The 19,442-nt window shown below is 37.4% G+C and overlaps 3 protein-coding genes across 4 annotated transcripts; all 3 read right to left on the bottom strand.

The window, feature by feature from the left end:
* LOC105173137 (RING-H2 finger protein ATL20-like) lies at positions 1–1,530 on the bottom strand. The gene is made up of 2 exons (XM_011094798.2): positions 830–1,530; positions 1–552 (listed from the first exon to the last, which is right to left on the bottom strand). Exons 1-2 carry the CDS (start codon positions 1,464–1,466, stop codon positions 89–91), a joined length of 1,101 nt encoding a protein of 366 aa, XP_011093100.1. The 5' UTR covers positions 1,467–1,530; the 3' UTR covers positions 1–88.
* Positions 2,367–4,128, bottom strand: LOC105173136 (RING-H2 finger protein ATL20-like). Of its 2 annotated transcripts, XM_011094797.2 has the most exons (3): positions 3,820–4,128; positions 3,048–3,734; positions 2,367–2,913 (listed from the first exon to the last, which is right to left on the bottom strand). In XM_011094797.2, the coding sequence occupies exons 1-3, from the start codon at positions 4,097–4,099 to the stop codon at positions 2,432–2,434; spliced, it is 1,449 nt and encodes a 482-aa protein (XP_011093099.2). In that variant the 5' UTR covers positions 4,100–4,128; the 3' UTR covers positions 2,367–2,431. The 2 variants fall into 2 exon arrangements, with proteins under 2 accessions (XP_011093099.2, XP_020553385.1); XM_020697726.1 differs by lacking the exon at positions 3,820–4,128 and having other exon boundaries at positions 3,048–3,799.
* LOC105173084 (histone-lysine N-methyltransferase ATX3) lies at positions 4,351–13,828 on the bottom strand. The gene is made up of 23 exons (XM_011094734.2): positions 12,346–13,828; positions 11,945–12,000; positions 11,679–11,871; positions 11,145–11,273; positions 10,982–11,050; positions 10,788–10,856; positions 10,591–10,682; positions 10,413–10,505; positions 9,981–10,116; positions 9,539–9,611; positions 9,331–9,430; positions 9,116–9,240; positions 8,875–9,020; positions 8,436–8,540; positions 7,211–7,275; positions 6,406–6,625; positions 6,190–6,279; positions 6,014–6,070; positions 5,760–5,849; positions 5,538–5,624; positions 5,112–5,186; positions 4,747–4,847; positions 4,351–4,640 (listed from the first exon to the last, which is right to left on the bottom strand). The coding sequence occupies exons 1-23, from the start codon at positions 13,225–13,227 to the stop codon at positions 4,550–4,552; spliced, it is 3,144 nt and encodes a 1,047-aa protein (XP_011093036.1). The 5' UTR covers positions 13,228–13,828; the 3' UTR covers positions 4,351–4,549.

The raw sequence follows: 19,442 nt of genomic DNA, 5'->3' as shown, positions 1-19,442 counted from the left end.
TTGGATATTTTTCATCATGCTTAGGTATGCTTGTAGCTGGCACAAAAGAAACAATGTAAAAGATAAAAAATCCGGTCGTGAAACATTGTTATAAGTCGCTGTCAGAAAGGATTGTTCTGCAAACCGGACAGGTTCTGCTATTTCTTAACCACAGTTCAATACACTCTGCATGGAAGCAATGATCACATTTCGCAATGCATCTTATCATCTCTTTTGGATAATAGCTATCTAAGCATATAGGACAGGTATTAGAATCAGGTTCTGAATTTGTTCTGCTTTCACCAAGAGCCACCAACTCTGTGCAAGCACTGATTTTGAATTCATCCATTCCTCCATTCGTGGCGCGTGGTGGTGCTGCTGCTGCAGTGTCTGTGGCAGATACCGGAAGTACATCTGCCGTGGGCGAGCTGGAATTGGTCTCATTTGTCCCAGCTAGCGAGTGTGTGAGGCTCAACAAACAGATTACAAATATTATGGCCATTGTCACAAAGGATGGAACGCAATAGGGTGAATTAACAAACTGGGTCCACAAGTTACCCTTGTGTTTTTTATCTGCAAGTTAAACATGCTTATGTTTAAGATAACAGCAATACCTGAAGTATGAGAAAAGAAGAAATTGAAGAACAGATATTCAACATAGAACAGAAAGTTTCTCCAGAGATAAATGATCCAGAGGCCTAATAGACATTTTACGTATTCATTCTCTTTTCTTATGCACTGTTTCAGTAATGAAATAGAAAGTGATATTGATGATGATGATGTGCTGGTCAATGATTGGAAGAAAGTGTAGTAAAAAGCAAGCCAGAAATCATGAACTGGAATGTTTTACCTTTATGTACCGGGGGATCATTTTGATCTTCACAAGCTAAGCAACTAATGGAGTTCCACGTCAAGTAAAGATCACCATAAATTCCTTCGAATTCAAACTGACCTGGCAATAAAACGGGGAGCAGCCAACTGCCAATAAGCTGGCAACCATAATCTAACATGTCTTCCGATGAAACAAAAGCAGTAGCAACTGTGACATTCGTGGCGTTGCTAAGGCAATCAATTGGGTAAACAAATAAGTTTATTATGTCCGAGTCGAAAGGACATGTGTAAAACTTGTAGGTCTCATGAGCAATGGCAGTAAATGGAGACGACGAGAGGTTCAACTTCATCAGCCGTCCTATAAGGCACTTTCCAGGATCATAGAGTTGTATGTACTTACTATAGTACGCTATGAAACGTACATAGAAATCTCCAGCATAAGGAAGAGTTGCAAGGGCTGTCCCAATAGGATCTAGAGTTGCATTGCAAGTGAGATTGATATAGTTACAGCCATCTTGGGTCTGTTCGGTTTTTACTTTGAAAGGAAACTTTATGGGGAGGCTGTCACAGTATGAAGTAGGACAAATATTCTCATTACCAGCATGGACAGTGGAGAAGATTGTGATAAGAAGGAAAAGAATTTCAATAACTCCCATGTTTCTGAAGTAGGGGAATGTAGAGGGACTTCAATTAGAAGGATACATGTATAAATAAGGTTGTGAAATAACTGTTCTTCCACTTATTCCTTGTGCATATCATCAGGAACAAGAAACTACTGAGAAAATTTGTTTGCATTCTTTGAGCTTGTGTTGTCAAGAACAGTGATTTGTGGTTATTCCCTTGAGTTGTCCAAAGATATAACTATTTGAGAGGGTTTTATCTAATACTCCAGGAGAGTGCTTAGCATAGATCTTTTCATTCCATCGATTTTAACAATGTGTTGGCTGTTGAAGCAAGAGTAACCAACGTGCTGCATTTTCTATGCATGGAAGTTTTTTATAATTTCTCTTTGTCCTTTTCACTTTATGGTACGTGTAGAATGCACCGTGAATGCATGGAAGTAATATCAATTGCACCAAGGCAACAAATTAAAGAAAAACTTATAGTTTATGTGACGAACTTCTGTATTCTTATTCAGTAGGTAATTTAATGTGATTTGCTGTCGAGTCATGTACTCGTATGGCTGCTAAATGATGGAAACGATGATAACAGCACAGCTTGTAATGTTCATGGAAAGCTGCTTATAACGTTCTCATGGGGGCTCCCATAAAGCTCTAATTCTTGAATGAAAACTGAGTCTGATAGCCTGACCTTAAGAATCTATAGTGTATGATTAAGTAGCCAAACTTCTTATTTGTTTGCAAGAGTTACAAGAACGAAAGAATTAAGAAATCTCTATGAGTTGCAGATCTACATTCATGGTACTCTTATACTAGAAAAGTGAAACATTTTTCTTGTGTCTTATTTGGTCGAACCACGTAATTATTTCACCTTCAAATTGTATGGTTACGTTTTTGCACACGAGTACTTTCAAACGACCAACTTGCACAAAAGTGGATAAGTCATTAGTATAACTCTTTCTGAAAAATTACACCAGGAGTTACTGAAAATTTGAATTGTGTTACAAGACAACATCAGAAAGAGAAGTCCTGCAGACAGGACAAGTGCTGTTCTTTCCTAACCATTGCTGAATGCAGGTAGCATGAAAGCAATGGCCACATTTACTTATGATCCGTATTGTCTCTTTCTCACAGTAGTTTTCTAAGCATATCGAGCATGTGTTGTTATTACCACTTGGGATGGTTTCACCACTGTCACTAAGAACAATTATTTCTGTACATGCCATAATTTTGGACTCGTCGAGACCGGTGTTACTAGTGGTGGATGGGAGTGGCATAATGGTGACCATGGTGGTTTGAGGAGTTGGCGTGGTGGTCGAAGTTGCTGCTGCTGCTGAAGCTGAATCAGCTTCGTATTTTTCTCTGATCATCCTCAATAAATGCAAGCAAAAAACTGAGAAGCAGCTAAAGGCAGTAATAATAAGAACTGGCAAACTTGAGGCCATTGCAACTATTTTGGTTAGTGACTTAGCTCCCGATTCATCTGCAGAAAAAGTTCGAAGGTTAGGTAAAACGATGATTACATCCCTTTTCAGATTAGACACGGAATAGTTATAGGCCTGCATTTCTGAAAAACATGATATTTAGACACCATGAAGACTCAAGAGAATTCCTTACCTGATTTTTGATCACCACTTCCTTCACACTCTTTGCACGCAACAACATCCCATGTCAAGAACAAGAAAACTTCATCATAGTATCCATCATAATCAAGCTGGTCAGGAGTAACTGGAATTTGCCAAGTGCCAATATGCCTGCAGCCATAAGTGCCTTCCAGGAATTCTCTTGGCAGTTGACGAGTGGCTATCGTTATATTAGTGGTGTTGCTCAAGCAGCCGATAGGGTAAACATGATGACTCAAAACCTGGGGATCCAAAGGACAGATGTAAAAGGCGTAATTATTGACGTTTTCCGCCTTGAAAGGAGAAGATGCAAGGCTGAAGTTCATAAGCCTTCTGGTGAGGCAATTGCCAGGGTCAGAGAGTTGTATGTATCTTTCAATATAGTCGATATTTTGCACGTAGAAATCACCTGAATTCTCAAGGTTAACAATGGTTGTGCTCTGAGTCATGTTGCAAGTCAGATTGACATAGGCGCAATCAGTTGTGGAGATTTGGTTGTCTAATCTGAATGGATAGTGTATGCTTAATGTGCTCTTTCCACAGTAAGAAGATGGACAATGAGCCCCCCCATGGATAACAGAAATACTCAAGAAAGTTAACAGCAGCAATTTTGAACAAAGTCCCATGTCAATTGGGTGCAAGATTAGTGCAGTGGAGATGTATGTTTGTCTTGTAGACTCCCCTAAGGAACAAGAAACTACAATTAGTGTCGTGTTGGCATCATTCCAGTTTACTAAAGTTAAGGACTAGTTGTAAGAAATAATTACCTTGATTTATCAGCACCGATGTTGTTTGTTTCTGATGATTCGTCATGTTTGGTTTGTCGGAGGGATGAACACAAATTCTCAACCACCATTTCATACGAAAAGAGTTGTCCATGCAATTATTACCTTCATTTCTCTTGCAAATTGGTGGTAAATGCAACTGGCGAATCATGTTTCCCATAAAAAATTTAAGACTCAAATGTAACTTAAAAGTAAAAAAAAATTGAGAAAATATAACCCGGGTGAAATTTTTGGGACATAATATACTAAATAATAAATACATCTTGCATATTATAAAAATAAATAAATAGATTCTTGTACAAACATATATATGAGCCGTGAGTCAATACAGCATATCACATGACCTCACGTAATAAAGAAGGAAAAAGAAAACCACCAATCCTTCTCAATGAAGGTCTCTGTAAATTCTCACTGGTAAATAAACCAATTGGTTAGTCTGTTAGTTCACTTCTAGGGGCAGATGAAAAAGCAACACTCACAGTTATGTCTATAACTAAATAAGGAAAGAAAAAATTGGCAGACGGCACATAGCTCATGAATTGATCATTTATTTGTTAATGCATTACAATTGCAAAATAATGGACATTATATGGCAATTACAACTTTGGAAAATGGAAACTATAAAAACAACTACTGCTGTAAAGTCACCAATACTCTTCTATGAGAAAAGGGTCAGTCCTGTCAGTCTCAGCAGCTATACAAAAGTTGATTTTTAGTTCAAAAATTTCCTGCAGTTGGGAGAATTACACAAGCAAGGGACTTTAACCTCCTCACGCTCATCAGGATCAAACAAGTAGTCGTACCTGTTAGACAATGCAGGAAAGAGTTAGTAATATTAGATTAAATATCATATTCCTGCCTTGGAAGGGGATCAGTGGCATGGTTAAGGACAAAGAGAAGTATTCATACGTTAGCTCATCGCCAGCTGAAACATTGGTTTTAGCTATAAGAACTATCCGGCTCTCTTCTTCACCCATACTCATAATCCTCGCATAACAGTTAGGCATGCACTGCATCACGTCCACGAGTTTATAAATTGTCACAAGAGTATCATACAAGGAAGAATTCCAAAAGAAAACCATTCTCATGTTTCCACATTTCATCCAACATTAGGCAGATAAGTAGTGAAGTGTGTCATAAGATCAAGATAATGCTGAGCACTATAATTCCCCAGGCGTGCTGAGAAAATGCAGTATTAATACAATTGTGATCCAAGATAAATATGAATATAACCATAAAAGAAATCTCAAATAGAACATAGAAGAAGAGCATACCGAATGATTAATGAGGCGAGCTATGTTCCCCTTATTTGTCGCATCAATGACCACTTCCTCACTGATCTTAAAAAGCTGGATAATGCATTACATCAGACATTTATAACATGCTCAGAGGCACATACAGAATAGTTGAGTGAAATCAATGTAAAGCTAGCACAACATGATAGCAGCATCTGGAATCAGAACAATTAACTTTATTTTGCATCCTTTTACTTCATAAAGACTGATTATTGTGGTCCATATACAGGAAAAGAATCTTATGTCCCCAACATCCACTTTAGATGAATGAACCCAGGAAGACAAAAACAAGAATAGACATATGAATCTCTAGCTCTTCAAAAATTAACAAGTCAGCTCATACATATGCACCAGATGTCCAGACATATTTGCATATAACTAGAGAGCGATGAAGAATAGACTCACATAGCAATCTTTGCCCTCCGATCTATAACGTGCCTCCCTTAGGTCAGCGACGCTACGTCTCACCTGCTCACCACGATATTCAACAACCTGGAGAAGAGCAGAAATTGACTAGTGAGGTGAGGAAGGTAGCATGGCAGCATCATAAACAAGAAGTATGGGAACGCGGTTGCGCCCATGTATTCTATATTGTTAATAGAAAAACAAGAGGATTTAAAATACTACCATTTCTCCTTCTTGAATGCTTTGCCTAGCAAAGAGGCCCCATCCATGTATCCTTGATTTACCAAAACAAACCCGATATATTTCGGTCCTCTGAAGCATAAAAAAAGTACACTTGTCAATAAATATATGAGAAATTACAGAATATTTCTACAGGGGTTGGGGGTGGGGCTGGCCGGGTTGGGAGACAGGACAGATGAGCGATAAAACCAAAATGCATAAATGATATATGAGACATGCAGAAAAGAGTTATTCACCTTTAAATGCTCTAGCCGTTCTCTGAATGTTGAAAATGCTTTTGCCTCATCAAGAGCCTTAACAATGACAGAAGAGGAGCAAGCAAATAAGTTAAATAAGTCTTGACAAAAAAGAAATTACTCAAAGCCAGAAAATTATTTTTGTTACAGAACACAATATGAAGGAAACAAATTACTTTGTCATGTGAAGTTAAACGATCTATATCATGTAGAGAGTGGTGACTAGGCCCCATCACGCGGTGAAATACTGACTCTTGTCCAATTTTCTATTGAGAGCAAATAAGCATGGTGAGACAAGAAAAAGTGATACATATAACCTTGAGTAAACATAAATATTCTCCTAACGGTCCAGGGCAAATATTTTGCACAGGACAGGTGCATGATCACACTACCTTCACTTTTGAAGGCTTATAAATGCGGCACCTCGCAGCAGACATTGCTTCAAATTCATCTGTATCAGCAGGAGATGAATCAGAGCATTCAGCAGTCCTTGATGAGATGAGCCTTGAACCTCTCAAGCATTGTTCTTGATACTGGCTTTGGAGCAAACTTCTGTTAGAGAAAACGCCATGTGGTGTCTGAATCACGAGTACATTCTCTGAGCTAGGTATCCTGAGACAACATTGTATATTTAGAAAACCGGCCACATAACAAGTATAAGCTCTTGATCTAAAAGGAACGTCAAAACAATGAAAAGGAGACAGTAGTCTTTTCTCTAGAAAATTGGCTATCATTTACAACTGTAGTTGATGCAAGCAACAACCTCTGACTAACTTTCATGAAGTTTGAAGTTGACAAATCGATCCCTAGCATGCATTAGATTTGTCCTAAAAACAAAAATCACAATAATTCATGTCCTTAATCATTCATGGTGCGTATATTAGATCCTCCTGCCTAATCTAGGTTTACTAATAATACAAACTGATCACTTTTCTTCTAACTGAATCTTACTTGCAAAAACACATATGGAACACACGTCACATGCATCAACATAATGTACGCGCATGTGTGTATTTGTTACACATATATGGTGTGTCTTTCCAATATACACACACAAGAGGTGCATACAATTGACAGCACATATTTCTACATGAAATTGTGTAAATTCATATTGAACACATGAACACACGATTATAAAGATGCATGAGGATGTGTGCGGATAGGTCCGAACAAAAACAGTGTGGCACTTAACCATACCTGTGAACAGCACAGTACGATATCCATTTGGTTATCTGCATCCCATTCTTCTCCAAGCAATGCAACTGGATTTAAGGTAAATTACTCAAAAAGCAATCACCCAAGAAAAAAAGACAAAGAAAGAACTAAAACAGCAACCATCTGTCTGACAGTGTGCTTTTATATACAGAATAGAGAATTATAAAAAAGGACCCCAGAGGAAAAGCATATTACTAAAAGTTGATTTCTTTCTTTTCTAGCATAACAAAACAAAATTACCCCGACCAATTAAGAAGCTAAGTCTGCTGAAATCAACCATATTTTACATTCATACACAAGAAATTATCTCACTTGTCTCACATTACCATCAATAGGAACCAAACTTCAATCGCATTTGTTTTTCTATTGATATACATGATACGAAAAGAAATTTTCATTAATTACTTATTCATTTCCAACATTGGAATAAATGAATAATAATGCTTTCTGTTCGACTTACTTCCATACATTACTCCAAGATACAATTTTCCTCAAGATAACTCTAGCAAATGACCTTTTCCAAGCTTTCTTCAGTCTTTTATCTATCGATACACATGATACTGAAAGAAAATGTCGTTAATTCTTGGTTCACTCCCAACATTGGAATGAATAATGCTTTCTGTTCAACTCACTTCCATATACTGCAAGATATTATTTTCCTCAAAATCACTCAGTAACCAAATGACCTTCCCCAAGCTTTCTTCAATTCTCTGAAAAATAATCAAATTTATGGACCAGTCACAGTGGAGCTGTTACGTACAGTTCATTTTAGATCTTCGATTCAGTTTTTGAGCAAGAAATCCACTAATGCCTTTTATCCTAGAACATCACAGGAAGGAGATTCTAAATCTTTTTTACCCTTTCTACATGGAGCTATCTCTGCCATCCAGAAAATCAATTTCCTTCAATATGCGAAGGAGTGAAACACGATGTAGCAGAGTTATCAAAATGTATCCTCCCAGCACCCTGATCAATTAAATTACATTATAGATCAAACCTATAACTTGGGCTCAAGATTGTCTTTTCAGGTCAGTTCCACTTACTGATCAAGGTGGAAATAATCCAAAAATTACACAAGAGATCCACAAAGCAACTCTAGGAAGATCCCTAAAGTAGCTACAAGGACTTAAAGATGTATATGGGTAGATATACATGGTCAAGAGGATGTCAGTGTTAACAAATAGTGGAAAGAAAAAAATCAACTTACTTCCATGCAATATCCGGCACGAGATGCACACGTAGCATGGAAATAGGTGGCACACTTGCAACATTGCATGCAAGAACCATGAATCTGCTTGCAAATAACGCATGCCTGCATATTTACAATCAAAACAATTTAAGAAAAAAATACAGCAAAAGACCATTTCAGATGAAAACAATGAAATATTTAACTAATGGCAAGAAAACGAAACACACTTCAGTTATATGGATGAGAAGTAAATTTGCAGCAGATGCAGAGTTACTAAAAAGAAAGCATGATGAAAATATAATTCTTAAGTGTTCTTCTATAAATTATACAATTCTGAATACTACCCTAATACTAGTCATTTAATCAGTTCCACACATTTTCAAGAGGGCCTTCCGAAAGAGCAACGAAAAGATTCTAGAGCTAATCAACAATATGTCGATCCTCTGAAAGATTCTACCTTAGTGAATGAGCTTGGTGGAATTCTAAAAAGTCCAACAGCAGGCTCCATTTTCTCTGCATTTGAGAAAGCAATTTCTGGCCGGAACCACGCACACGTAACATGAACCCATAGAGATTCTACATCAGTTGGCTTTAATGCACCTCCTGAAAATGCAGTTTTCAGTTAGAAGAATCAAGGAAAACAATAAACCATATATCATCTTAACTCAGGAAAAATCAAGCTATGTCAAGTGACATGCCTTTGACAGGACACAGACAACATTCCCTCTCAACTTCTGGGGTTTCACATGCCCGGCAAACCCACGAAGCAAAATCCTGTGTGTTCCTTACTCCATAGCATTCTTGATGTACTGCTATTTGACATCTGAACCACAAAGTAACATCTTAGAATAACAGGAAAGATCATCCCCGAGGAGTCTATGAGCTACACAAATGTGACTGCAGAATTTCACACCTGTTGCATATTATTATTTTGTTGTAGTCCCAGTCTTCAACCCATCTACAAATAGCACATCGTTCTGTGGTCCACTTCGCATGAACAGGTTTGTAGTTTTCTGTCAAAGTTAGACTAGTAAGATATTGTATCTCATGTACTTTACAAATGGCAAATGTTTCATAAAGAAAAAATAAATGTGGTGCACTAAAGCAGCCCAAGCTACAACCTTTCAGAAAAGCAAAAAGCTGCTTCTTATCCAACCGCATAGGATTGAAGCAGTGCACGTTGTACTCTGTCATCTGCACCACACTGTTTTTAGTAGACAGAATTAAGAACTTAAATTCCATGAATTATGAATATACTTCAGCCATTTGACGTTGGATATACAAGAGCCTTTTACAATTTCTGTTAAGAGAATGGCCAGGAATACCAAGAATGTTAAACTCAGGCAACAATGGAGCAGTAGAAAAAGGTGGAAGACCCCAGGCATTATATAAGGGGATATACCTAAATTTTCATACTTGTTGATCTTTCATTTTTTCAGCATTGTCTGACCACCAATGGTAATTGACAAAAGCTTTATGGATAACAAAAGACCAACTAAACATACGATAAATGACACAGCAGAGAAGTGACAAAATTTGGAATATGGGGGTACAGTAACAAACCCATTTTTCAAGTGGCATATTAGACCCCTTCACTTTTACGCTATGTTTCCATTTCTTCGCTCTGCATCCTGTATGTCGTTCCCACTCACTGAGCCCATATTTCCTTGTGCCACATGAACCACAAACACACTGAACCCTGAGAGTGAGAAGAGGAAAAGACTAAATAAATAGATCAATTGCAGTAGTCTAACAATTCATCCAGGGTGTATGATGAGCTTTAACCGTATACAAGGACTAAAGTACAACTGACATGACATGAGTCTTTTAAGATCATAATAAAAGATGAACATGAAATTTCATAAAGGGAAGCCACGGGATGTGGATGCTTTAGGCTACCATGTCATGAACAGTTATTAATTAATGCAGAGAAACTGTGATGGCCAGCTCACTAAATTAAAAATAAAAACCTTTTTTATGGAACTTAGAACTTACAAATGAAGACTTGGATAATAAATCCCTTCCACACCGTTGCAGACAACTGTTATGTTGTCAGGCAGCATTTTGCTTGCAAGTTTTTCAGCTGGCCTGGTGCATACCAGCATGAACACAAGTCAGCAAGTCCTTTCAACAAACATAACTAGATAAATGACAGGTGCAGCAAAATGGGTACCTGAGATAAAGCTGTCGTTTATCCAAAGGAAATGATTCAGATGCCGGCTTTCCTTTGCATTCAGGGCAGAAGTAATCAACATTTTTCAGATCCTACAAACATTAACATGTCAAATGTTACACATCATATCTTGGTCGCAAGCCAAGACTTCAGAATAGCATGAAATCCATCTTAATATATTAGATTTGTAGGCAGACCTTCAAAAGGTTGGTAGAAATTTCGGCACATTCAGCATGGACCCAAACATCACAACTGTCGCAACATACCTAACAAAAATAGTTTGCACAAAGTGAAAAGGGAATAAGTCAATTAATAGTAAGTAGACAAGAACATGCCACATGCACACACATAGACATACAAAAAGAAAGATCAGAAATACAGATAATCTCACCCAACTGCCACCATCAGAATGATGCCAAATTTTCTTGCAAACACCACAGTATTGTTTTGATTTCCTTAACTGCAACCATAGCACTTTCCAAATAAAAATATATTCAAAAATAACTATAAGGAATCTGTAGCTAGATAGCAACCAATATACGCTATTGACTAACCTTAATACAATGTTCACACAAAAAATAAGCCTTGGCTGTTGTATCCTTCATTCTCTTCACCATTCTGCAAGGAAATATCAAGCCACAGCTGCCACATCTTCGGGTGTCTTTTCTTGTATCAAAAATATCCTGCAACACAGTCCACAACGAACTTGACAAACCACTCAGAATATTTTCAGACCGGGACATCTTGGAATTTGCAAAGCAGCAGGAGATTTTACAAGGTAAGAAAAGGTAAGGCATGATTTGAAAAATATACTGCTACCTGTCTACTTCAGTAAACTATGCTCAATCTATTAATCACCCAATACCTTGGAACCTTAAAAAGCATTTTTAACATTAGATATTTAATGTAAATGTACAATGAGTAACCCTAGCGGTGACACTTCACCACAAAAATTTGACGTAGAAAATCTTGATAACTGATTTCTAATGGAAACTGTAAGAATTTAAATGTACCATCTATCACCAAGCAAGATTCAGATATTTTCTGTTCTTACAACAATAGAATAGTCAAGAGCAATTGAGACTTGCCTGCTGAATGGTACATTCTGACTCCTGATTTGAACCAGTGGCTTCAGCACTGCCATGATTTGTGACAGGCAATGTTTCCTGGCCAGTCTCCATGGTTGAATCGGCGTAGCCATTTTCTGCTAAAATTGCCTCCTCTATAGCCAGGTGGAAATCACTGGGCTTGCTACCATACAACTTAGTCTGCCCCTGAAACCTAAACCAAACAAATTTACATACCTGCTTTCCTCACTTACCATAGTTAAAACAAAATTCAACACTATATTCACCTGCCCATGTATTCATGAAAAGGAAAAACCATTCCCGCTTTTATCCAAGCATAATCCTGCTTAAAGTAACAAGATCAGATACGGATACCTTTACAGGCCAGAAAAAAGGGCAAGCTCCTGTATATCATTGCTTATGAAAAGAATCACAGTATTGAATGACATCATGATAAACATGTCTCTGTGCATGAACTAAACCCCCCGCCCCCCAAAAAAAAAAAAAAAAACCGACCAAGACCTTCAGTAATCCTTGGCAAGTGCAAAAACTTGAGCTGTTGCACCAGCTGCAGTTGCTCATAGCATTTCTCAGATATCCCTATGTATGTACAAAATGTTCACCACATAGTGTAACTTTCTAAGTAAAACAATCATGCATAACCCCCAGTGTCATGAGAGGAAATTACCCTTTGTCCATTTCTGGAGTACCCGTAGAACATAACACAAAGAGTGCCAGGAACACAAGCTCGCAGTACTGCCTCAGGAGCTTGCCAGAGGGGGTCAATTACAATAGCAGGCCAAGCAGGGAAATTCTTCCCACATTTAGCCCAAACTATATCTCCCATCACAAAATCACCAGGCTCATAAAAATCGGCCTTCTTTTCAACCACTTTCTCCTTCACTGATTTTTTGGATCCTGCATGTCCATTTATGTTACCACCACTTTCCACCATGGGAGAAACACAAGAATTCCCTTCATTAACTGACATCACTGAACTCTGCGAACTAGGATAGGGCTCTAAAATTATATTTTTCAACCGGAAGTCCAATGGCCTCTCAATTCGAGGTTTCTTGACTAAATATATGTCATCATAAGATGCAGACGACTCTTCCCTTTTTAACTTCTTATTACGAGGCACATTCTGAGCATATTCATTATTATCTGCTAAACAGCTCTTCAAATCATCAGAACACTCTGACTTTTCTTTCTTCCACGAGTGCAAAACCGAGTCGCTAAATTTCATAGGAAGAACCTGCCTACGCCCTCTGGAAGACTTCAACAATGGAGGCTTATTCTTAGAAACCCTCTGAGCCACGGAAATAGCTTTGCCGTTGCATGATGATGACACCCCAGTCGGTGGGCAATAGCTTGAGCGATCAATGTTCTCGCTTTCTAATTGAACTACAGGAACTGTAAAACACTGAGTCGCTTGCTTCTTCATCGTCTTACAATCAACAGCAGTGGAGCATGATTCTTCAACGTCGTCGCCACCAATGATTTCTTCTTTCTCCGCTGAGCAACGCTTAAGTTTCGGCACACCAACTTTCCTCGGCCGTTTCCCGATCATCTCCTCGTCACCAATCAGATTCACCCATCGCAAAAAAACCCAAAACCGAGACAAACCCTAATTCCCGATCCCCACCGGAAATATCAAAATAGATATCTATCCAAATGCCCTTCAAATAAATCCCGATTATTACTCACTGAGATTTAACAACAAACTACGACCTAGAACTATCTATACAGCCCTAATTAAGAATTAAGAACTCAAACCGAAAAAATCTAAAGACCAGAGAAAACAATTCACCCTCGAACTCGATTTTCCGAAACGAATTTTACATGCAGATCAAAATCTTCACACGGGAAGGAAAATTAAAAACCAAAAAAAAAAATACATGAAAGGAGGAAGAACGAATGAGAAATTCTGACGAATCACAGAAATAATCGAAAATTTGCTCTAAATTCAGACCAAATCCCAAAAGAGAATTGTATGAGTAGGTTGTTTGTGTGTATATGAATGGAGGCATAAAGGGATTTTCTTTTTTATTTAATTTTCAAACCAAATAATCCAAAATATTTGGATGGGCAGATTCAATTGAAATTTTGGGGGAAGCTTTGGCTCCAAGATTTTGCAGCAAGGATCGCGCCAAGGCCCAAAATGTTGGAGCCGAAGCTAGGTAGCACAGAAGTTTTGTGTTACCGGGAAGCGTTGACATACGTGTCCGATTTTTATTGGCGGCACTGAGGGCTTCTCTGTGTTACGGATGAAGTAAGCAACTGCCATGTCTGGGTTTTCGGCTTGAATGGTTTGGGCTGAATTGTTTGAATTTTCTACGATTGGGCCAAATTTTGTTTAGGAAATTAGAATTATGATTAGGGATTATTCTTTGGCCCATTAGTTATTTTTCGTGTTGCAGGCCTCTTTATGAGGTCTGGCAACTAAATTTGCTATGCCAATTTCTTGCTTGTTCCCCAGTTCAATTGGGAAAAAATTACGACGGGTCTTTTTAGATTTATTATAATTATAAATGAGTAAAAATTATTTTAGCACTTGAGTTTTTGCATTATTATCATCGATACCCCTTAAAATTATTGGGTCAAGCCTACCAGTTAAGCATACTTGCCCAACCGGCTAAGAACCCAATCTCAGCTAATACTTAACCAAATCACCAACGGTTTGTTTCGTATGACATCCAACTCAAATAGCTTTCTAGTGGAGTGTGGAACTCAGTATTTGACTTTGTATCCAACTTTGTACAAGCCTATAAATAGAGGTTCTGTGCAAATTTCTGTTAACATCAAACAACATTACATTCATCCTCCAACTTTCTCTTTTCTTGCACCATTCTCTCTCGGTTTTTTAGCATATTTCAACCCTATAGTTTGCAATCCATGAATATTTATCACTCTCACATCATATTTCATCATTATTCTCACTTTATTTCAAGTTTTTTCTTTTATTTCTTCGTAAATAGTTACCGACTTAAGCATTAGAGTGTTAACCTCTGTTTTCCAGAGCTAATGCTTCGATAATCTTAGAATTTTTTTAAAGATCCTTGGACCCTTGTCCTGTGGCTAAATTTCTAGTATGTATCATTAGCACCGTCTGTGGGAGCACTTAAGCTTTAGCGTGAGAAATGGTAAATTCCAACAATGGACGTGGCCATGAATCCTACGAGGGAAGCTCTTCCCTCCCTGCTATGTTTGAGCTTGTTATTTTACTTACAAATCCTGTTGTGGGAGATGTCAACATCCTTGGACCAGACACAACACCAGAAGCTAATGTTCCAGTCCCAACTCCCACTCCTGAGCAAGCAGTTGGACCTATTGTTCTAAACTTGCTCTTCTGTAAGCAGCTTTGTCAGTTCATCATGGAGACCATAAACTCAACCCTCCATGGCTCTTAGGCCAGCGGAGTAGGACCCTCTTCCCAGCAGGAAAGAGGAGGAACACCAGAAAGTCAATGTATCTACGAACAGGTTCCTACTAGGCTCTAGGAGAATCGATCCATCCCTATTGGTTTTGCAGGCAAGGAGGCAGCAGGACACTAGCCCCCTAGTATCTGGCAATCCCTAAAGAAGGAGACGGTGGAACTTCGCCAGCAGGTGGCCAAGGAGACCATGCCTACTGAGCGGGGCATTCCTTTCGGCGAACACATTATGGCTAAAGAACTTTCTGCTCACTTTCGAGCACCTTCCCACGTACCTGTTTATGACGGTACCACCGATCCAGCTGAACATATCCGTAAGTTAAAAAATGCAGCCTCACTGCATAGGTAAACTAATGTCATTAAATGTCGTGATTTCCTTACTACACTAACGAATTCTGCCCAACAATTGTTCGACCAATTTCTTGCTAAATCTGTTAGATCTTTTGTAGAATTTAGCTCCCTCTTCCAACATAAATTCGCCAGCAGCAAGAAGTATCAAAAATCAGTTAACAGCCTTTTCGGGATCAAGCAGGAAGAGAACGAGACTTTAAGGGCCTATGTTCAGCACTTCAAGACAACCATCCTTGAGGTCCCAACAGCTCACCAGGAGGTGCTAGTCAGTGCATTCACCCAAGGACTCTGTGAAGGCTGCTTTTTTGAGTCTCTAGCTAAGAAGCCAGCCATTGACTACCTAGATGTGTTAGCTCAGGCTAAAAAGTATATGAACCTAGAATACACCTGGCTGGTGAGAAGGAGCAGTCGCGATAGGCAGAGGGAGAACGAGTTATTCTCCTCCAGCAGGAGCAGGGGAGAGCCTAGAGGATACCTCAACTTTTGTGACCCATAGGACAAGCACTACACCCCGCTCATCACCAGCCCAACTAGAATACTCATTGTAATTGATTAGTATCCCGCCTTACAATGGTCTAAAGGCTCAAAGAAAGGTCCCCAACTCCAGAAATCTAAGTAATTTTGCAAGTATCACAACGAGTATGGCATGACACCAACCGTGTCGCCAGTTGAGGCAAGAATAGAAAGCTTATCCAATTCAGCTACTTGAAGGATTACGTAGAAAAAGAAAAGAGGCACAAGCATAAAGAAGAACGCTCCCGCTATCACAGCTCTTGCAAGAGCAAGGAGCAAGCAGAAGATCTCTATGAGGCTTTTCAACCATGGAATGCTTATAACCTTAGGAAGTTTTATTCCTCAAATTCCTCCTCTTTATTTACAACTTGCTATCCTTGTAATCAAGCATTATCTGACATGAATAAAGACAATTCTTGCTTCCTATCTTGTTTTACTTGCAGGCTCAATTTTCAGCTTCTAGCTGACTCCAAATAAGCCGTCGCCACCAACTGTCGCATATTTTTACATAAGTCGTTCCTAGCTGGCACATGCACTTTTGTAAGCTGCCACCAGCTAGCACACGCTCCTAATAAGTCGCCACCAGCTAGTGCACACTTCTACATAAGTAGTTGGTGCACACACTTACATAAGTTGCCACCAGTTGGTAAACGTAGTGACATGAGTCGCCACTAGTTGGCACACGCATCCAACTCAATCATCACCAGCTGGCATATTCGCATTGCAAACAGCTACCAACTAACGCACTTACTTCAGTTCCTATCTACCTTCTGTTGGTACATTTTTTTTCAGCATAATGCTAATAAAACTTGTTTATCCTACTTAGTATTGCTCTAACACCTAAAGGGTATATTATTACAGAGCAAATAAATTGGGTATTTTTCAGTTCAATATTTATACTAACCTGCGGAAATACAAAACATAGCATAAATGACTCTCCAGCTAGAGTCATTCAATCGGTCAACATTATTCAAGAAGCTCAGCGGGAGTCGTCCTACTGACGAGTAGTAAGGAAGAAAGACCCTCAGGCACGATGGGTAAGAGCCCACCAGCAGGACGGATAAAACCCATCAGTAGGGAAGAAAAACTCTCAGGCTTACCTGCTACTTTACTGAGCTGGCGGACCCAAGAAATAAGCCCGTTTCAACCGGACACGTCATCATACAGTTGGGAGGAAACGTCATATAGCTTGCTAATGCATTTGTACACGTCATCCTAAAATATCTCCAAGTGGTTCCAAATAAATCGGTTATAAACGAGCTAGATTATCTACAAATAACTAATTTCCAGAATTGTAAGCAGATCTGCCAGGGTTTACTCCAGCTCACGTATCTCAGCCAATACTTATCCAAATCACCAACGGTTTGTTGTGTATGACAACCAACTCGAATAGCTTTCTAATTGCATATGAAACTCAGTATTTGACTCCATATCACTGTACAAACCTATAAATAGAGGTCTTGTACAGATTTCTGGTAATATCAAACAACTTCACATTCATCCTCCAACTTTCTCTTTTCTTGCACCATTCTCTCTCAGTTTTTTAGCATAGTTCAAGCCTATAGCTTGTAATCCACGAATATTTATCACTCTCACATCATATTTCACATTATTCTCATTTTATTTTAAGTTTTTCCTTTTATTTTTCATAAATAATTACTGACTTAAGCATCAGAGTGCTAACCTCTATTTTGCAGGGCTAGTCCTTCGATAATCTAAGGATTTTCTTGAAGATCATTCCACCTTTGTAGTGTTGCCAAATTTCTGGAACACATTAATACATGAGTTTCTCCCTAAATATTAAATTGATATCTTAGTTTTTTCCATAAATATTAAATTGATACATGAATTTTTATAAATGTCCTAATTGGTGCTTGAGTTTTTATATAAAAATCAATTAGATGCATATCTTTATTTAGAATATTTTATAATAACAAAATTATCCTTTTAATATAACTTAAGTTTTATATATATCCATTTATTTATAACACACTGTAGTCCTGTGATCAATAGATTATATTATTATAACAATTTTGAATGATAACAATGAACGATAGTAAATTAGTTTAGTATATATGAATATTCATTCAATAATTAAAATTAACATTTAATAGATTGGATAGAAAGCGATGGTTTCAAAATAAAAGTTAATGACATTTTAATCAAAAGTATTTTTTCTGGATTTAATTTCTAAATATTATAATTTAAGAAAAAAAATATTTTAAGACAAACAAAAAATAATAATAAAGAAATAATTTCACCAATCTTTTCCTTATGTTCTAAGTTTTACAAATTAAATACAAAATTTCATCTTCTATAACTATTTTTTTTTTAAATAATTATCTACCTTATGAAGGTGACTTTATTTTTATTTATATTTTAAATTGTGAACTTTAATTACACTTCTTAGACTAATTGTTTATTATCGTGTAATTTTTATGTTATTTTTATATATTAATAAAATCATATTTTTCTACTATTTCTCTTGAATATTGCAACTTTAAAGTAATTAAAATTTTATTTTATTTTTTATTTTAAAATCCGGTAGCCTCTTTATTTATAAAATTAGTGGATAATTTTTTGAGTCAGTAAAGGACAAAATATTTATATATTAAATCATGTTAATAGAATGTACTATAATAAATAAATACTTAACAATAATTTTGATTCAAATGGAGAAAAAAGAGAAACTAACTTTAGAGTAAAGGATATTTTTATCTTTACAAAATATTTTAAAATAGACATAGGTATCAATTCGAAATTATGGATAAACTCAAATATTAATCCAAAAATTTGCAAAAACTCATGTAAAAAAAAATTAATATTTATGAAGTAATTCGGGCATCAATTCGATCATTTACAAGAACTCATGTATCAATTTGATAATAATACTAAAATTTTGACACATTATAAATACCCTTCGTTATTTAAAAAAATAGAAAGTGATGTGGCCAGTGTCCAATAAGTCCCTCATTGAACCTCTAATTTCAGGTTTGTTGGTCCACTCGCAATTAATCGAATTGGACTTTAAACAATTGTGTACATGTGAAGTTGAATATAAGATGCAACTGAAAATGCAATAGAAAATCCAATCCGCTCTAAGCTAATAATGTATTCCTAAAGCAACCAACACATTGAGCAACTACGGCTTTAAACAATACCAGAAGATTGTTAATGATCTTCCTCTGATTTAGCTAAGGAAAAGGAATGCATCAAGCAATTTTCTGGCAGATGTTGAAAAAAACAAACCACTCTGAGTAGCTTTTCTCACACAAACAATGTTTTACAATCACACCACACTAAATATACAGAGCAATTCCTAACACTTCTCAGCTATACAAAACTTTATAGGAAAGATTCATTCATTTACTTCTGTTTTCTACAGACGTTTCTTCAGGGAGCCTCTACCATTTATACCAATGGAGCTAGTTGATGAACAGTCTCCGGAAAGCTTGCACCAAAATCAACTGAAATCCAAAAGCTTTATA

Source organism: Sesamum indicum, linkage group LG11, assembly GCF_000512975.1.
Source record: "Sesamum indicum cultivar Zhongzhi No. 13 linkage group LG11, S_indicum_v1.0, whole genome shotgun sequence".
NCBI classification, from domain to species: Eukaryota; Viridiplantae; Streptophyta; class Magnoliopsida; order Lamiales; family Pedaliaceae; genus Sesamum; species Sesamum indicum.
The sequence above is the reverse complement of the archived record's forward strand: the minus strand, read 5'-3'. Positions and strand labels throughout refer to the sequence as shown.